This window comes from Madurella fahalii, assembly GCF_045866475.1.
Source record: "Madurella fahalii IFM 68171 DNA, scaffold_2, whole genome shotgun sequence".
NCBI classification, from domain to species: Eukaryota; Fungi; Ascomycota; class Sordariomycetes; order Sordariales; genus Madurella; species Madurella fahalii.
This window is the reverse complement of record NW_027263972.1, coordinates 2,143,130-2,159,502: the sequence shown is the minus strand read 5'-3', so window position 1 is coordinate 2,159,502 and position 16,373 is coordinate 2,143,130. Positions and strand designations below refer to the sequence as shown.

General features: G+C 55.0%; 5 protein-coding genes and 1 non-coding gene across 6 annotated transcripts; 4 read left to right on the top strand and 2 right to left on the bottom strand.

The window, feature by feature from the left end:
- Positions 1-408: 408 nt before the first annotated feature.
- MFIFM68171_t66 lies at positions 409-503 on the top strand. The gene is given in 2 exon segments: positions 409-445; positions 462-503. It is a non-coding gene; the product is annotated as a tRNA-Leu (tRNA).
- A 654-nt stretch (positions 504-1,157) lies between these two features.
- SEN54 (tRNA-splicing endonuclease subunit sen54) lies at positions 1,158-2,681 on the top strand (the record flags this gene model as incomplete). Its single annotated transcript, XM_071058798.1, has 1 exon — positions 1,158-2,681. One exon carries the CDS (start codon positions 1,158-1,160, stop codon positions 2,679-2,681), a length of 1,524 nt encoding a protein of 507 aa, XP_070914899.1.
- Positions 2,682-5,384: 2,703 nt separating this feature from the next.
- On the top strand, positions 5,385-8,393 carry MFIFM68171_03376 (tRNA splicing endonuclease subunit; the record flags this gene model as incomplete). Its single annotated transcript, XM_071058797.1, has 2 exons — positions 5,385-5,494; positions 6,419-8,393. The coding sequence occupies 2 exons, from the start codon at positions 5,385-5,387 to the stop codon at positions 8,391-8,393; spliced, it is 2,085 nt and encodes a 694-aa protein (XP_070914898.1).
- Positions 8,394-9,068: 675 nt separating this feature from the next.
- On the bottom strand, positions 9,069-10,542 carry ZPR1 (nucleolar zinc-finger protein; the record flags this gene model as incomplete). The annotated part of the gene is made up of 2 exons (XM_071058796.1): positions 9,069-10,334; positions 10,405-10,542. The coding sequence occupies 2 exons, from the start codon at positions 10,540-10,542 to the stop codon at positions 9,069-9,071; spliced, it is 1,404 nt and encodes a 467-aa protein (XP_070914897.1).
- Positions 10,543-11,692: 1,150 nt separating this feature from the next.
- MFIFM68171_03374 (DUF866-domain-containing protein) lies at positions 11,693-12,422 on the bottom strand (the record flags this gene model as incomplete). Its single annotated transcript, XM_071058795.1, has 5 exons — positions 11,693-11,836; positions 11,899-12,021; positions 12,084-12,149; positions 12,206-12,320; positions 12,388-12,422. The coding sequence occupies 5 exons, from the start codon at positions 12,420-12,422 to the stop codon at positions 11,693-11,695; spliced, it is 483 nt and encodes a 160-aa protein (XP_070914896.1).
- Positions 12,423-12,846: 424 nt separating this feature from the next.
- Positions 12,847-15,198, top strand: MFIFM68171_03373 (Pentatricopeptide repeat domain-containing protein; the record flags this gene model as incomplete). Its single annotated transcript, XM_071058794.1, has 1 exon — positions 12,847-15,198. One exon carries the CDS (start codon positions 12,847-12,849, stop codon positions 15,196-15,198), a length of 2,352 nt encoding a protein of 783 aa, XP_070914895.1.
- Between the last annotated feature and the right edge of the window lie 1,175 nt (positions 15,199-16,373).

The following is a 16,373-nucleotide window of genomic DNA, read 5'->3' as shown; positions in this document are numbered from 1 at the left end:
AAAGGACCACGAAGCAACGAACCGGTATCCCCTTAAGCACCGCTTGAGGCCCGGACAACATTGACCTTCACTTTGGGACAAGACTGCGGGTTGATCCAGCTCTGCTACAGTCTGAGTAAACCTAGAACGCTTGTTCTTGAGTCCATTGCTGCGTCGGCTCAAAGCATACGGTCGCATCTACATTATCACGGTTGATCGGCTCAACCGATCCTGGATGCAATCTTGGGCAAGCTCTCACATCTATGCAAAGCTGGGAATGCTGATTTGATCACGAGCCGTTTGGGAAAGGCATCACTATTGATTGTTCTGTTTATATACGCGGTTTCAAGCCCACAATCGGGGTAGTGGTCACTACCCTACAACGATCGCGTAATACCATTGTGAGACTTTGCTACTAAAAGGCATCCAGGCAAGGTGGCCGAGTGGTTAAGGCGTCAGATTTAGGTAAAGGAAACTTTCCTCTCTGATGGGAAACCGCGCGAGTTCGAATCTCGTCCTTGTCATTTCGCACTTTTTTGGTGGATTTCTAAGCCTACCCTTCCAGCCCTGATCCAGGGTTATCAGCACACTTGGGTGATGCGTTTGGTGGGTTTCTTCTTCCGGATAGTGTGTGTCCCTTGACAGAGTCCTGGAGGGCAATTTCAGTTATTGAAGTTGAACATTTGATACGCTAAGGTTCCAATGCTATCCATAAAGTGTGACTGTGAGCTTTTAATTGCAGCAGAGTTGGCCAAACATATGGGTGCTTCTTACAAGGGTTTCGTGGGCGCTGTGGTAGGTTGCGACCTATTAAAACCTCCGAAACTTTTAGTCCTTTGCGTTTAGGGACGATATCGGCTCTCGCAACACCAGGCCTGACCGGATTCTTTTCCTCCAGTCGGCTTCACCCTGTCTCGTTTGCTGGGTGTTGGGTGCCTTGCAGCATTTTCCCTAACCGAGCTTTCAGCTGCTCGTTTGTAGGAGTTCAAACGAACATCGACACAACAAAAACCGAGAACAAGTAACAAGCCAGCCTAGTTACACCGAGGATCGGCTGCCGAACCGGTGACCCTAGAGGAAATTGGCAAAGCAAACCCTAGTGCGATAATAAAAAAAAAAAAAAAGAAAAGAAAAGAAAAGAAAAGAGAAGAAAAACAAGAAGAAAAGGAGGCAAAAACATGCCTCTCGACGACGATGACAACCCGGCCCTCGCAGCGGCCCTCCCCCTCTCCACCTCCGCCGCCGTCGGCGGCTCATCTTCGACCTCCCTTGCCGCGGACGCAGCTGGCGAGGCGCTCACGGCCGACGACCTGATCGAGGACGAGGGCGCCGCGTCGCAGGACTTCCGGCTGTTCCGCAAGAACGCGCACGTGTCGGCGCAGACGATCCGCAAGGGCGAGAAGGACTTTGAGTCGCACGGCACGCGGGCGCAGGCGGACGCGCTCGAGCAGAGCCGCGCGGCCATGCGCGACGTGCTGAGCTACACGCGGGTGCACGCGGCCGCCGCGGCCGCGCGGGGGAACCCGGCGAGGGGTTGGTACTTCCCTGGCTGGTGGGAGGGGTATGAGGAGGAAGGGGATAGCGGAGGGCAAGGGGAAGGGGAGGAGGCCGGGGAAGTGCAAGGGGAGCGGGGGAAGGAAGGTGGGGAGAAGCGGGAGAAGAGGCCGTTTGGGTATATCAGGGAGAGGGTGGTTGTTTTGGAGGGGTCGTCGGTGGCGAGCATGAATCTGGGACGGGCGGTGACGGGACAGGCGAAGGATAGGCCTGCTAAGGGGAAAGATTGGTTGTTGCCCGAGGAGGCACTGTATTTGGTTGAGAGGGGTTCGCTGGATTTGTGGTGGCCAACGAAGGAGTTGGAGGAGATATTCCCTCCGGAGAGAGCAGTCAAGAGGAGTGATCCCGAAAGGGAGGGCCCAGAGGAGGCGGACGAGTACGAGATGGGCTTCCCGCTGAGTCTCCAGGCGGCTTACGCGCTCCTCATCGGCAACGACGGCGAGCGGGGCAAGATTAGCTTGCAGAAGTTCCAAGTCTACTCGAATCTCAAGCGGTGCGGTTACAACGTCCTCCGCGCACCGCCCATCGTCGGACAGCCGAGCCCCCCTACTACTACAACAACGACGACGACCCTGTGGCAATGGTTCACCTCCCTCCTCTCCTCCGCACCACAGCACAAACCTTACGGCCCGCTTGTCCAACCAGGCCTCTACCGCTCCTACGCCTCCATCTACCAACAAATGGCGCTGCTCCCTCTACATAAACCCTCCCTATCCCCCTCTAGCTGTCAGAACACGCCAAGCGACCCCTTCACGCTCCACTTCCACGTCTGGAAATCGGCCCAAAAATGGGCCAAACTCCGCCATCCCCCGCCGGACTTTCACCTCTCCGTCGTCGACGCGCAGGACTCTGCTGTCCCGACGCTAGGGGAGATTACCGCCCTGATAGACGCCACGCCCCCGGCGCCGGGCAAGCCTGAGTGGACCGGGCCGGGGAGGCTGTATGCCCGGCTGAAGCACGGACACCGGAACGTGCTGATCGCGGTGGTGGATCATGGAGTAATAAACTACATGCGTTTTGCAGAGGCGGCGTTTGGAGAGGAGAGGCTCTATGGGAGGTTCGATACGAGGGGGGCTCCGAAGGGGAAGAAGGGAGGGGGGAGAGGGGGACGCGGCGGCGGGAGGGGCGGGAGGGGACGGGGGAGGTAGTTTTGCGATGACGATGGGAGGATAGTTAGATTTCGGACTTTATAGAGACTTGGGAGGCCGGATATGGATTGACGGTGATTGATACCCCCGATTGCAAAGACGAGAGCTGGCGAGTTTGCTTTGCCTCACAAGGTAACATACCGAGGAGTTATTGTCTCCTCTAATGGCAACTGCACTGCTTGAACTGCCTAGTCCGGGAAGTACGGCTCACTCTGCTTAACTGATGGTGGGTTACTCATACTGACTGCAGGCAACCGCCTGCTGACTGGCTGGGTCTCCCAACTCGTATTCAACTCGCAAAGGCTGCTGTCATCTTCGCCTTCCTTGGCTCCAAGCACTAGCTGTGCTGTCTGCCATATGTCGCACGTAGTAAACTCGGGTTTCACAAATGTTATGGATTGGGAAGGCCCGAGTATATTTTTCCCGAGTTGTAATATGAAGACGCAATCACGCCCGCAGTTGACGGAACCCCATTACGGTCCCCAGGTATCAGTTAAGGAGACGGTGTCATGTGCAACTTGAGCCTTTTGGCTGTGAAAAGAGGGGGATTGCGCGTCGTCAAAGACGTCAGTTGGATTTTGCCAATGACAAATTCCGCATGCTTGATTCGCAGAGTTGATTGGTGATGCGCAAGCTCTGACCATCCAGAGCCCCAATAATCATGAGATCCTAGGTGTGCCCCCAAACCCGAAATGTACGATTGATAATAGCGTTCTCTTTAGTTGGTGATTGGCGCAGATCACATGATGGAGAGGGTGGCGTCTTTTCCTCACAGTGAAGGTTCGTTTATTCCGAGGCTCGCCGGGGCGATGCTGACCGACGGGGATTTGTGTGTTTTCTCCGTTTTGTCCGTCTTCGGATTGGAGAGTGATTTTTATTTTTATTATATCTTCTGTCCCTTATTTCTATTTTTATTTTTGTTCTTGTTTATTTGTATTTTTATTTATTGTTCCTTTTTTTTTTTTTTTTTTTTTTTTCCCTCGACCTGAACAAGCTGTCAAGGTAAGAGTGAAGAACCAAACCGATGACTTTTATCATACCTGGCCAGCAAGATGCGTGAAAACATGGCTCGGGTTGAATAGGACTTCCACTTCCGAAGCCAAATGCAACGATAAGGTCACTTCATTGCGTTGCACCGCCTTAGTTGGTTGCGATTTTAGGCTCGGTTTTGTTCGTCGTTTGAGTTGCGAGACGGCTGGCCAATGGGACTGTTCGCATGGCATGATGTGGGGCATTTCTCTCGCAATGCCCACTCTCGGCTGCGACAAGTGTCGAGTCTCATGAGTCTGATGATGACCATGATTACCCACCGCTGGCGTATTTATTAATTTTGTTGCGGCACATCGATCAGCGGTCGGAAAGGAAACGCCAAAACCCTGCAATCGCCCTGTCGGGATGGCTTTTTTTCTATTTTTCTTTCTTATTTTTTGGCTTGTTGAGAACCAACTAAACTATTGCCATGTGCGTATACTCTGTAGATTTCCCTCGTTAATAATCTTAGGTTCCCTGTATGAATGCTCTGTGGTTTCGGACCGTGCGACGGGGTTCGACACCTCGGAACGCGAAAAATTGGGCCGTATCTATCTTGTGTCGCTCGATACCTTGCATCATGTCGACGCAACAAACAGAAATGTTTCAGACGGCTCGAGCTTCCGGTCCATCTTGCATGAATATCCGCGGAGACGAGTTAACCCAAAATCAACAGGTGAATTGATGAAAGGAAGCAGATGCCAGCAGAGGTTCGTCGGAAACGGTGTCATTCTCCGGGCAGATCTAGTGTGTTTGCTCGAGTCTCCAATAGCAAGACAGGAACTTGGCATTCTGAGTACCCTCGCTTATTGGCCCCAGTCCAATCCAAGGAGCTGTCAACTGGTGCAATTTGGCTGAAGTCATCCTACGGTACTTGGGCGTGCTAGACATGTTCTCCCTTTCTAGTTTCAACTACCGTATTATCTACCCACTTGGGTCGCTCCAGCTTCCCTCCCGCTTCCTTCTTTTCCCTTTTCTCTCTCACACCTTTTCTTTTTATCGCGTCTCTGTTTTCTGCTTTTACAAGCGACGCATCTGCTATTTCGCAGCAGCTCTTAATCGCTTAACACGAGTTTCACATCGGCATTAATTAGAACGACTCGCACCAATTGCTCACCTCCTCCTGGTGTTCGTGTGGTTTTTTTCTCCATCTATTTTATTTTTCGCGTTCCTGTGTCCTCGTTACGAGACAGGGAACGCCCAAAGACAGACCCAGCCGCGATTTGATAGCAGCGTAACACTTTCCAGCCTTGATCCCTCATATCGCCCAGCGCGCATTCGATCCCACCCGAGTTACATAGTAAAAAGAGATAAGCGGTTACCGGTTTGACATTCGCGACACAAAAGTACTTCGACACGCCAAGCCTTTTTGCCTTTTCCCACCAACGTCGTTGCCACGTTGGGCTCTTGTTCATTTGCTCAATTGCTCAAGGTAAGCCCATCCCGTTCCATTCCACTCCGTTGCCGTCGTTTCCTCTTCCATCACACGTGCGTCGTCTCGTCACACTCTCGAGCAAGGGCTGTGTCGTCTCACCCAAGGCCACACTCTCCCTGGCTGAACTCGTCTTTGGGACAATTTGTTAACCGACTTGCTTACTGCTCAACACTGACAACGACGAACAACTAGACCCAATATTGCCATCTCTGACTTTGATGGCAACCCACACCGACGAAATGGGCTCTACCGCGGAGCCTATCAAGGCGGTTGATCAGCCGTCCTCAACTGAAGTCTCACCGTCTCACGTGGTTGGGATGGTTGAGACTAAGGTCGAGCACGCTGAGGAGTAAGTTCCCTCTTTCTCGCTGTGCCACCCCTCCCTCGCCCCTCTCAAATTCCATCCCATCATCACAATTCCACTCTCTCTCCACATCTTCCAGATACCCAATCGAGAGTGAAAGTAACTTATCGGTTCCCGGCACTTGTTCCTTCCTGTCCCCCCACTTTTGATTTTCGGCTCGTCGATACTCTCAGTGAATGGGTTGGACAGGGGTTGACATGACGACCACATTCAGAGCATTGCTTCCGCGATCGCTCCCTATAAGGCGAGTCGCCTTAATTCTTTCCTAACCTGAACTGTTCTCCGGGCGAATTATTGCTTTTCTGTTCATTCCGCATCCTATGATTGGTCTCAAGAAACGTTATTGGAACCGCCCCCCTACATTCTCAACCAGAAACAATTTGCGTACTTCACTACATCGAACCAACTAACAGAACGTTGTTCAGTGACGTGGAAATCTCCGAGTCCCCAGCCATCCAGACACCGATTCACCAAGACTCGGTTGAGAGGTGAGTGCTTGAATTACCCGCTTCCCCTTCACTCGCCACCCACTCCCGGGCATAGCCAACTTCACACGGGACCCAATCGTAGCTACAAACTTGGAAATAAACAAGAATTCACCGCCTTGAGTTTTGGCTCCGGGCACAACCCCGAGCACCGGACCATACTTTCCAACCCTTCCCCCTCGCCAAACACTTCGGCCAACCTTAACATCGCGCAACTTCACAATATGGATTGGGATTGACTGGTAGAAAATTATCAGGACTTTTGCCTCTAAACAGAGCCGGAGTAGTTCCCGGGAACGATCTCCTTCGGCCGGTCACGCTACTTCCTCGGTAGTTGATTCGGCCAACGTGTAAGTTTCTACATTCGGTTTCCGTCCCGCGTTCTTTGGAACCAAAATGATTGACTAACTCGTCCATGCTGTAGCGCCGATACCAACGGTAATCACCAGAACGACAACGACAGCATCGAGGAACCCAGTAACAACAACATCAACGGTGAAAACGAGGACAACAACGAAGAGCTCACGCCACCGCCCGACAGCCCCGTCGAGGATACAATGAGCCAAGCATCCAGCGTCCCGGTCAATGCCCTCGAGGATGAGATTGTTGTTGGCACTAAAACTAACAACAATAATCACAACAACAACAGCAGTAGCAATAACAGCAACAAGAGGCTCTCGCCCCGCGCAACGCCTGATGCCGAGGATGTCACCATGGACGACGCCGAAGACAAAAAGCCCCCGGAGAGCCACCAGTTGAAGCGCAAGCGGGTTTCGGGCCTCTATGCTGAATCTGTCGGCGAAAATGAACACAGCCCGGCACCTACCGAGGAGCAGGAACCGCGCCGGGTAGCTCGCCCTACCAAGACCCATGGTACTGGCGGTGTGAAGGGGGTTTTGCTCGGCTTTTGGCGAGATTCGCCACCCGAAAACGACGCGGATAAGCACGGAGTGATTGGCTTCATAGATGTCAGGGATCGTTTGCGTACCCGCATCCAGCCGACTACCCGCGATGGCCGACCCGTGGACCAAAGGTACCCGATCCCGCCCGGACCCGGCGGTAGCTGGGTCACTTTCGACAAAGTAGCGTTCGATGCCCACCTCGTCGGCCAGAATCACCATGTGGTCAAAGAGTTCGTCAAGATTCGTGCCGAAAACCACCGCAAGGATGAGACCCCCGAGGAGACGGCTAGGCTGGACCAGGAAGCCGCCGACTTGGCCGCTGAACGTGTGAGGACTAACCCGCCTCCCGATGCCGCCACTGCACCCTTGGTTGCCTACGGACCCGAGATACCCGAGAACGCCATCCTCCCCAACCGGCCTGAGAACAAGAAGCGCCGGCTTGCTGGGTCCTTCGGGCCACCTAACGATTCACCAGTTCCCGCCCAACAACATCTCGATAATATTCCCGGCACCCGCCCCACTCGGATACTTCTCGGTTACTGGAAGCTTTCGAGCGAGCCTAATCCTACGGACAAGCATGCGGTGTACGGCATTCTCGGCGCTAACGATATGTTTCGGGTCAAACTGACTCGCGAGACTCGTGACGGACGGCCTGTTGTTGGTAACTTCCCCAGCGGCGCCGGCGCGCTCTGGATCCTCTGGGACGAAGTAGAATTTGACCCTCACCTCAAAAACCTCACCCGGCCGGAAATCAAAGAGTACTGCCGACTCCGCCAGCGCCAATTAGACCTTGGCGAGGCTCCCGAAGACCGTGTTGCAAACGAGACCAAGGCCGTCTACGAGGCCCAGCAACGTGTCGCACAGAGCGTCGCACTCGGCGCCACCATTCGCAAGGACGACACTGATCTTACCCCGATCGCAATGAAGGGCTCACCCATGACCAACGGCAACGGACACGACGCGGCCGCCACGACAAGCTCCGGCACCGCACCTCTCGCCGCAAAACCCGATGAGCCGCGCCAGTCACGCCGCCTCGAGAACAACGGACTCCGTGCGCGCCACAGCTTACCCGACGTTGAATTCCGCGCCGCCAACCGCCAAGCCCCGGGCCCCGGCGTGCTGGAGCGCACAAACTCGATAGCCCGTCGCGAGATTGCCCGCCTTGAGGCCGCCCAGGCGCGTGCCGATCAGCGTGTTGCTGCCGCCGTCCGCGAGGCATCGGTGGGACCCGGCGGGGCAGCCACCACCACCACCACCAACAACAACAACTCCTTCTTCCAGGATAACCTCTCGAGGCTCAACAAGGTCTGGGCTGCCCAGGAAGCCAACCGCATCAAGGCGGGCGGCGAGGATGCCAAGGTGTACATGGGCGTCAAGTATGAGCGCAAGCAGAACGGGCCGTTTGAGGGCAAGCTCGTGAGCCAGGGCACGATTATCAGCATTGACGGGGAGGATTACGTCGAGTATCGGGTCCTGACGAAGCCAACTTTTTTCTAGGATGTCGATGGAGGGTTCCCCATCTTCGCGCACTTACCCTTGTGGGGGTTCGTCCGTTTTATTTTCGTTACCGCCTCGTTCTTTTGTCTTCTTGGGTGTGGGTGTATTTGTGGCCAGATAACTACCCCGAGTGAGTGGACGTTATACCCGGATTGCTTTTCTTTCTTCGATGGGCAATAGCAGTTATTATTACCTGATGTTGTATAAGATAGGGTGGTTTTTAGGGGGCCGCGGAGTTAGGGTTTCCGAAAGGAGACACGGCGTCTGGGGGTTCTAGCAAGGGCCCAGAGGATGGGAACAAAGAACATTCCATGTCCCCCGTCAGTATTATTATTCTCTTATCCCAACTGAGACTTGGTTAGGGTTTGGCAAATGTTATTTTTTTCCTCATCTTAATGCAAAATAACCTTTGGTTATGTCTCTCTTTTCCGGCGCGTTCACGGCTTTTGTCTGCTTTGCTTTGCTTGTGCGTTCTAAAGAAAGTCATTGATGAACTGTCTAATCGCGTCTCGCTCAAAAGGTCCTTGCGGCACACAGCATGGTATATCCCCATCCAGCCCTAAATTCGAGGTATCTCAACTAGCCTATCGCTGCCCGACTGCCCTTGAAAAATAGGAAAAGATTAAAAAAAAAAAAAAAAAAAAAAAAAAAAAAAAAAAAAAAAAAACGGCCTAATCATGCGCTCTTTGCCTCGGCCGTTGTCTCGTCCTGTTTAGCATCCTCCTCGTACCCTTCAACCTTCATATCCTTCAACCCGAGCTCCTCCTCTTCCTCCTCGGTCCGCTCGTACTCCTCCACCGTCATCTGGTCGTCCGGCTGGCTCGGGTCATCCGCCATGCTCTGGACGTAACTGCTAGCCAACGGGTCGGTAAGGATAATGGTAAACTCCTTCTCGCCCTTGAGCGCGGCGTTCAGCGCGTCGAAAAACTCTTCCCACCGCTGCTTCTCAGTGGAACTGAGCGAGTCGTTCACTCGAGCGCTCGGGCCAGACTCGGCGTCGGCCTCAAAGATCTGGTTGTGGAGATCGTCGCGCACCTGCGTGAGTAGGCCCTCGACCGTGGTGAAGCGGCCGCCGAGGGTGCCGGGGTTGACCGACAGGTTGAGCTCTGGGCACTCGAGCGCGCAACTCTCGCTCTTCAGGATGTCGCGCGCAAGGTCCTCGGGCTTGGTGACGCGGAGGGTTACCTTCTTGCCCTTCTCGGGGATCTCGCCGCCCGTCTTGACGTCGTTGGACTTGTAGCCGCAGTCGTCACATGTCGTGTTCATGATGACGACCTGACGAAAGTGGGGGATATCGACCATCTTCATGTTGGTGGTGCAAGGGTGCAAACAGCCGGGGCAGGAGGCGGGGAACTGGTAGATCTGGTCGGGGATGATGTTGCCTTGTTCATCCAGGCCGGTGGTGGCCGTGTCGGCCAGGCCGAGGGCTTCGTTCTGCTCGGGGGTGCGGAGGTACTCGCGCTTCTCCCACTTGCCCACACCGTCGCGCGGGTCAGGGGCGATGAACGAGTTGCCCGCCGGGTCGTCGACTGCAACGCGGAAGGGGAAGGCCTCGCCAGCGAGCATCTTCCTCCCCTTGGCAATGATCTGTTCAACCTTGGCGTAGACCTCGGGGGTTTCCTCCTTGCGCTTGTCCTGGCCGTATGCCAGATCGTCGATTATGGTCGTCAGCAGACCCTCGACGTTTGTGAGCTGCCCCTTGCCGGCAGGGACCTCAACATCCAACTCAATGAACTTGATGGTAGCCGTGTCGGACTTGATAACCTGGCGCTCAAAATCGGCCATGGCGGTTAACCGGAGCTCGTAGCGCGCACCTTTGAGTTGAAAGGTACCCGCGGGCTGGATCTCGTTGTTTGAGAAGCCGCACTTGTCGCATGAGAAGGACATGATGATGATCTCGCGGAAATAGGGGATTTTGGTAAGGAGCAACCGCGTTACGCCCTAAGGAGACCAGTGTCAACACACGCTCTTGCGGCGGTCCACGACAGCCGTCGCGTCACTTCAGACTTACATTCTCTTCGCAGTTCATGCAGAGCGACTCGATCTCCTCGACCACCTTCTCATCTTCGTCACCATTGGCGCTGTTCGAAGTGGCCGTCGGGACGACCTTCTCGACCTTGTCGCCGATCGCGTTGAAGAGGTTGGACATGTTGTCTGATTCGTCGTGGTACTTTGGATTTACGGCTGGGTATCGAGAGAAATTTTTGGAGGGGTAAATCTGCTGTAAAGCGGTTTATGGCGGGGTAGTGGTCGACCCCTCTAGACCACAGTGGGGTATGTTGGCAGTGTTGGGCAGGCTTATGTCATGGACGGCTTGCGAGGTAGAAGAGCCCAACGGTACCGCAACGTACGTTCCGGCACATGCTCCAGGCTTCGCGAATGTTCGCGAGGAATCCAGAAACTTGGCCGGGCGCAGGGGTAGGAGCTGGAGATTCCCCGATCGGCTCACTTCTTCTCCATGAAATCGGCCAGACTCAGACCGAGCCCCGGCCTCGTGCCTCGCGCGGCATCGGATTGATCCAGCAGGGCTTGCAATCCTGCCTTTCTGGACTTGGCACGCCTCTTGCTGCTTGCGTTTGCGCCCATCTTCTGGAGAGGCGCTTCCTGGGAAGGTAAGGACGTGCTCGCTCCCGGCGTTGACGGCGCTGCAGTTTTGTGTACCTTCACGTTGCGCCTGGAAATAGGGGCTGGCGCTGGCACCTTGACCTCTGTGGACCTGCTACAATGTCCGCAGGTAATCGTCTTGATCACGCCTGGGCGAGGCTGCGAGGGAGGGCTCTGCACTGGCTTCCGTCTGGATCGTCGTGTCGGACGCGGCTCCCTCCTCGCTTTCTTCCGCCGCTTAAATTGTAAATTGCTCCCCTGGCCGAGGAGCATGATGTGACCACAACAGGTGCAGACATGCTCTCTCTGTTTGTCGGGAAGGGACATCTCGTGCTCAAACATCAAGCCATTGCGCCGGCTCAGGAGATATGCAGACGTTTCAGGGGAAGTGGCAGCCAGGATGTGTCCTGCATCTGTCAAGAAATTAAGAGTCGCAGTCACCTCACTCGACGCCATTTCGCGTTTGGTGCAAGTCGATGATGAGGATCGTGGGATGTTGGACGTGAAAACTTGGAGGGTTGGCGAGCTGGCGCGCCGAAGTGTGGGCCGCAGGGTACGGGCACTAAGTGTAGGAGGAAAGGTAATTACACAATGTATGCTCGGGTTACGGTACGGTACCACCTTCATAGCACCCGCCGGGACCAACATTTGGTTTTGTCGTCGGCATCGACATGCGCATTCCTTAGCGCCTTTTGTCACGCCCGGCTTATGGCCCATTGGAGTTCCTTGATGCTCACTTCATCTCCGGCTTTCTCATCGTAGTCGAACCACTCTCCCTCGGTCAGCTCTATGCCGGCAAACTTTGTGCCTGACTCGGCGCCCTCGGCGAGCCACTCTCCCTAGCATCATTGAATTAGGGTTCAGTATCGCGAGAGACTGATGTTCTAACCCCGTGACCCACCTCTGGGATGAATTCTGTGAACTCTAGACCTCGGCAATCAAACTCGAGTATCTTCTGCGGCTTGCCGGGGTCAGTTTGCCCGTATGAAATCGGTGCAGCCTGGATGGATGCCGAGGACTCCCTCTGCCAGAGGTAACAGTTAGATCGTGACGGCTCAAGTACGTGTGTAAGGCGAGTTCAAATACCTTGCAGTTCTTGCACCTCCACACAAAGTTTGCCTCGCCGCGACTCCCGCTCATCTCATGCGTGTCCTAGCTAAAGTGTGAGACTCGGTGTATTCCGGAATCGGAACTCCCAGACAACGTACGAATCGGTTCACCGAAACGGTGTTGGGATGGGTCTCCCGACATGAAGTGCACTGCACTTTGAAGGTATACCAGAAGGGATTGTCTTGGGTGTCGTTCGGCCGCAGGTTGGTAACGCTGGAAACCACGAGACGCCACTTTTAAGTCCCGCTGTCTCGGTCATGGCAAGGAAGAAGCCACTCACCCGGCCAATTCCGCCGTGAGATTGAGCGCGTACATTGCTGCAGTAAACACCTGGCGCTTTTAGAATCTTCTGGGAGGGTTAAAAGAAATGTTGTTGGAGTGAGACAGTTCGAGCTTGACACGCTAGGATGAAGCTTAGCCGTCTTTGCGAATGGAGGGGCAGCACTGGAAGCTCGGAGATGGGGCATCTCGATAGATGTACGTGTACCCCACATTTCCCACCGCGGGTAATTACCTGTAGTGTACTGTATACTATACACATCGAACAGCTGCCAGGTATGCTGCGCGGTTAGCTCACAGCAGGCTCTTGGCAGAGCCTCGACCCACCGCAAGGATTGGTTCCAATTGAGAATTGCCCGGAAAGCTAGAATTTGGACCATCCCACCGAGCTCGAGCTCCTCGACGGCACCCAGACTCGCAACCACGCTCGTAGACTCCTCTGGGACGATATGCGCCTACAATGCGGGGGCTCTGGTTAATGGCAGCCTGGCTGCGGGCCTGCCATTGCCCGGCCTGCCTGCGTACAACAAGCAACGTCGCCCGCCGGTCGTCTGAGTGCAGCATCGCCAGCTACCCGCGGCGCCGGAAACCACTAGCCAGCCATGTCTTCACGGCCCGCTACTCGACCGCCATACCTGGCCTTTCTACCATTGACACCGGTTGGAATGATACACACAGGCTCGCGGAGTTCGACGGCAAGATCCCCGAGACCAACCGCAGTCTTATGGCGGCGCTAGAATCGGGCCACGCCAGAGACCTTGCCCAGGCTCTCGCATCCCTAAGACCGGACACCACGTTCTACGACGGCCCGCTAGACAAGCTCTCCACCCTGACATACATTTGCAACATACAGCCAGAGTTTCTGATGGAGTACGACTCAGAGTACCGGGAAAGGCTCGCAGCTCGCAATCGAGACCGCAAGGATATTAACGCCAGTTGGTGGATTGCCAGAGACACCGTGGGGACGTCGACTCTAGTACAATGCGAGAAAGCCTTGATCGAGGAGGAGAGCAATCCGAATGTCCGGTATCGTGAACCGAAGACGGAGAAACAGATGCTCAAACATGCCGACATGATCAACAACCTTGTGGACTCGCTACTGACCGAGGCGTACTGGGTGACGGAAGCCGAGGCCCCCGGCTCACACCCCTCCCTGTCCAGTCCAGATTCAGTCATGACCATGATCCGCCTGTTACGATCAGAAGGCTACCCCCGCTATAACCACCCGGACCTTGACCCGGCAGCGACGGTCGAGGCGCGGGCCCGCTTGAACGAGGCCAACCTGAAAATCTCGGCTGACTGGGTATCCCCTCACCGGGAACGCTGTGTAGCAAAGATCTGCTACAACTTGCTGGTCTGCACCGTCCCGCCGGGCATCCAGAATTACAACACCCTGATACTGGCCTTTTCACAGCTCGGCGAGCATGACCTGGCCGAAGTTGTGGTGGATTCGTTCCTTTTCGGGAGCCGCATGCGGCCGACCGCGGCAACCATTCTATGCATGCTGCAACACTACCGGCTGAGCAACGACATGCTGGGCTTCTGGCGCATCCTTCGGCGCATCTTTGGCCACGATCCCCGGGGAGTTGGGCTGCGGCGGAGGACAGTCGAAGACCGAGAGCAGGACCATCGTTTCAAGCGCTGGGTTGAGGGAAACGATGTTTCGGCTGTAGACGACTACTTTATCAAGCGTGTGCCGCTCAGCCAGAATCTCATCGAGACCATGATGGAGGGTTTAATAGACTTCGGCATGCTGCGCGAGGCGGCCAAGCTCCTGGCCATCTGTTTCGAGGAAAGGTGGGATATCGATTCGGATCTTCTGACAAGGCTGTTCCAGCAATGCCTCGATGCGCTAGATATCGGGGCAGCGAGGGTGATCATTCAGAGCCTCCTCGACAATCATGACCAAGCAATGAACTTGCTTTTCGGTCCAAAATCTCTCTCTGGAGCCGCGATTGTCCAGCTGCGCTACATTCTCTCCATCTGTTACGCAACATCGCTCCCTGGCAGGTCGATTTCTAGGCCGGATGTTGACCCCCAAGTCTTGGCGACCAGATCCTTCAATAACACGAGGCTCAAGCACCTCGTGACGGCCATATGGATGCGATCCATCTGGCCGCACAACGGCTTCCTGGCCAAGAGGCTGCGCATCTCCATGACGGGGCTTACTAAAAATGCGTCTGCAGGGCAGTTCAAGGATGGACTCTACGTAGGGATGGCCATCGCCGACGACCTGGCCCGCATTCAACGGAAGAACCAGCAGGTTGTGTGGAAGTGCGAGCATGTCCGGTACGTAGCCAGAGTTGCCTGGCTAGAGTCGCAATACCTCAAGACAATGGAGAACATCAAGGCGCTAGAAAACCTCCTCCTTGGTACGTTGATCAGGACAGTGCCGAGGCCGTTGAGACAATATCACCTCTTAAACCCCGAGGTCCCGATTGAGCAACGGATCGCACGCATCATGATATATTCCACACCAGGAACCGATCAATACCGGCGCGCCATGTGCTTCTTCAGAAAGCAAGAGATCGATGACCGAGTGAATGCGATGCTGATGGACGCCCTCCCGCCCTCTCATGTGGAACCGCTACAGCTGCTCATGCTGCAAAGAGCGGATTCTATGGAGCGCATTAGGATTCTCTATTCCCACTTTAACAAATACTTGAAGGCGCTCCGGAAAATGCGGTCGCGCAAGACGCAGACGGCCGGGTGGGCCGGCGCGTTCTCCGGGTTGCTGACGAAGCTGCCAAAGCCGAATCTCACATTCTGGCGGCGGGCGCCGGATACGGATGCGGTGTCATCAAGGCAATGAGGGCGAACGGGGAACAGGAGCGGCGTGGCAAAAGATTTGGCGTACGATAGATTTTACGGGATACCCGATGTACAATACATGCATATACCAAACGCGTCTAGGAAGGAGAGGGGGTTTTACATAGAAACAGGGGTTGGACGGGGATTCTCATAGAATGGGGGTTCAGCGGCCGTGTCTCGTCCGATTCTGTATATTGGAATGCATGCATTGTTAATAGCTAGATGGATGGAAGAGCGACGTAGTGTCTGGATAGTTGCACGTAGTTTTGCGCAGACCCATCTATGTCAACCGTGTCCAAGTCGGGACAAGGCTACCCACCCTTCAAGGAAGTTCCTCGAAAAGGCTCCCCTTTGTTCTCCTCGGTATGTAGTCCAGAAGCTCGGATCAGGGGAGCACTTTGCATGGGGCCACAAAAAGATCGTTCTGGCCGGTGACCCCCTGGAGGAGAGACCAGGGACAACAAGCGTCACGAGACCAGCATCGGCTGCCAAAATGGTGTTCTGCAGTGTGCCTGACTAGTGCTTGAAGGGGTTTGCTGGCGCGCGAGTCACGGGGCTTCTTCTCGTCTTGCTCATAAGAGTGTTCGCCTCGGTAATGGCACTATAGCTACAGCTGTCGAATGTGAGAATCCGGGGAGGGGAGCGGTGAGTGATGCAGCGGAGTGCGGCCAGCAAGGGATGAATTCCTATGAAGGGCAGAGGAGACTGGCGAGCATGTGACTAGCGAATGAATAATCCTATTATCGTCCTCGCACAAACTGCATGCAGCGCTCAACTGATTCTGTCACGCGTCGTTCATCGTGTTTCCCCGATGGGCTCAGGTTCTAACGTGTACACCAGCGTTTTGCAGAATATTGCCACTCCGATTTGCCGGGGGCTGAGGAACAGCGGAGTGACCGGCACAGTGCAGCGTGCCCAGGGCAGTGACCTCCGTTCAGCGCAGCAGCCGGAACGGCTCTGGGGTTGGCTGTGGGGGGAGCCATTGCCCAATAGAGTCAAGTCTTGGCTGCACTGGACGCCACGGGGAGTTTTCATTGGGCTCCCGGGCGGGACGCGCTGCCCATTGCCAGGCAATGGGGAATTCTGAGCGGATCCAGATGCAGTGTGTCCTTGTTGCATCTTGTTATCTTTCTCGCCCACAAACATGGGCGAGACGTGAACTCATCGCTTCTTCCA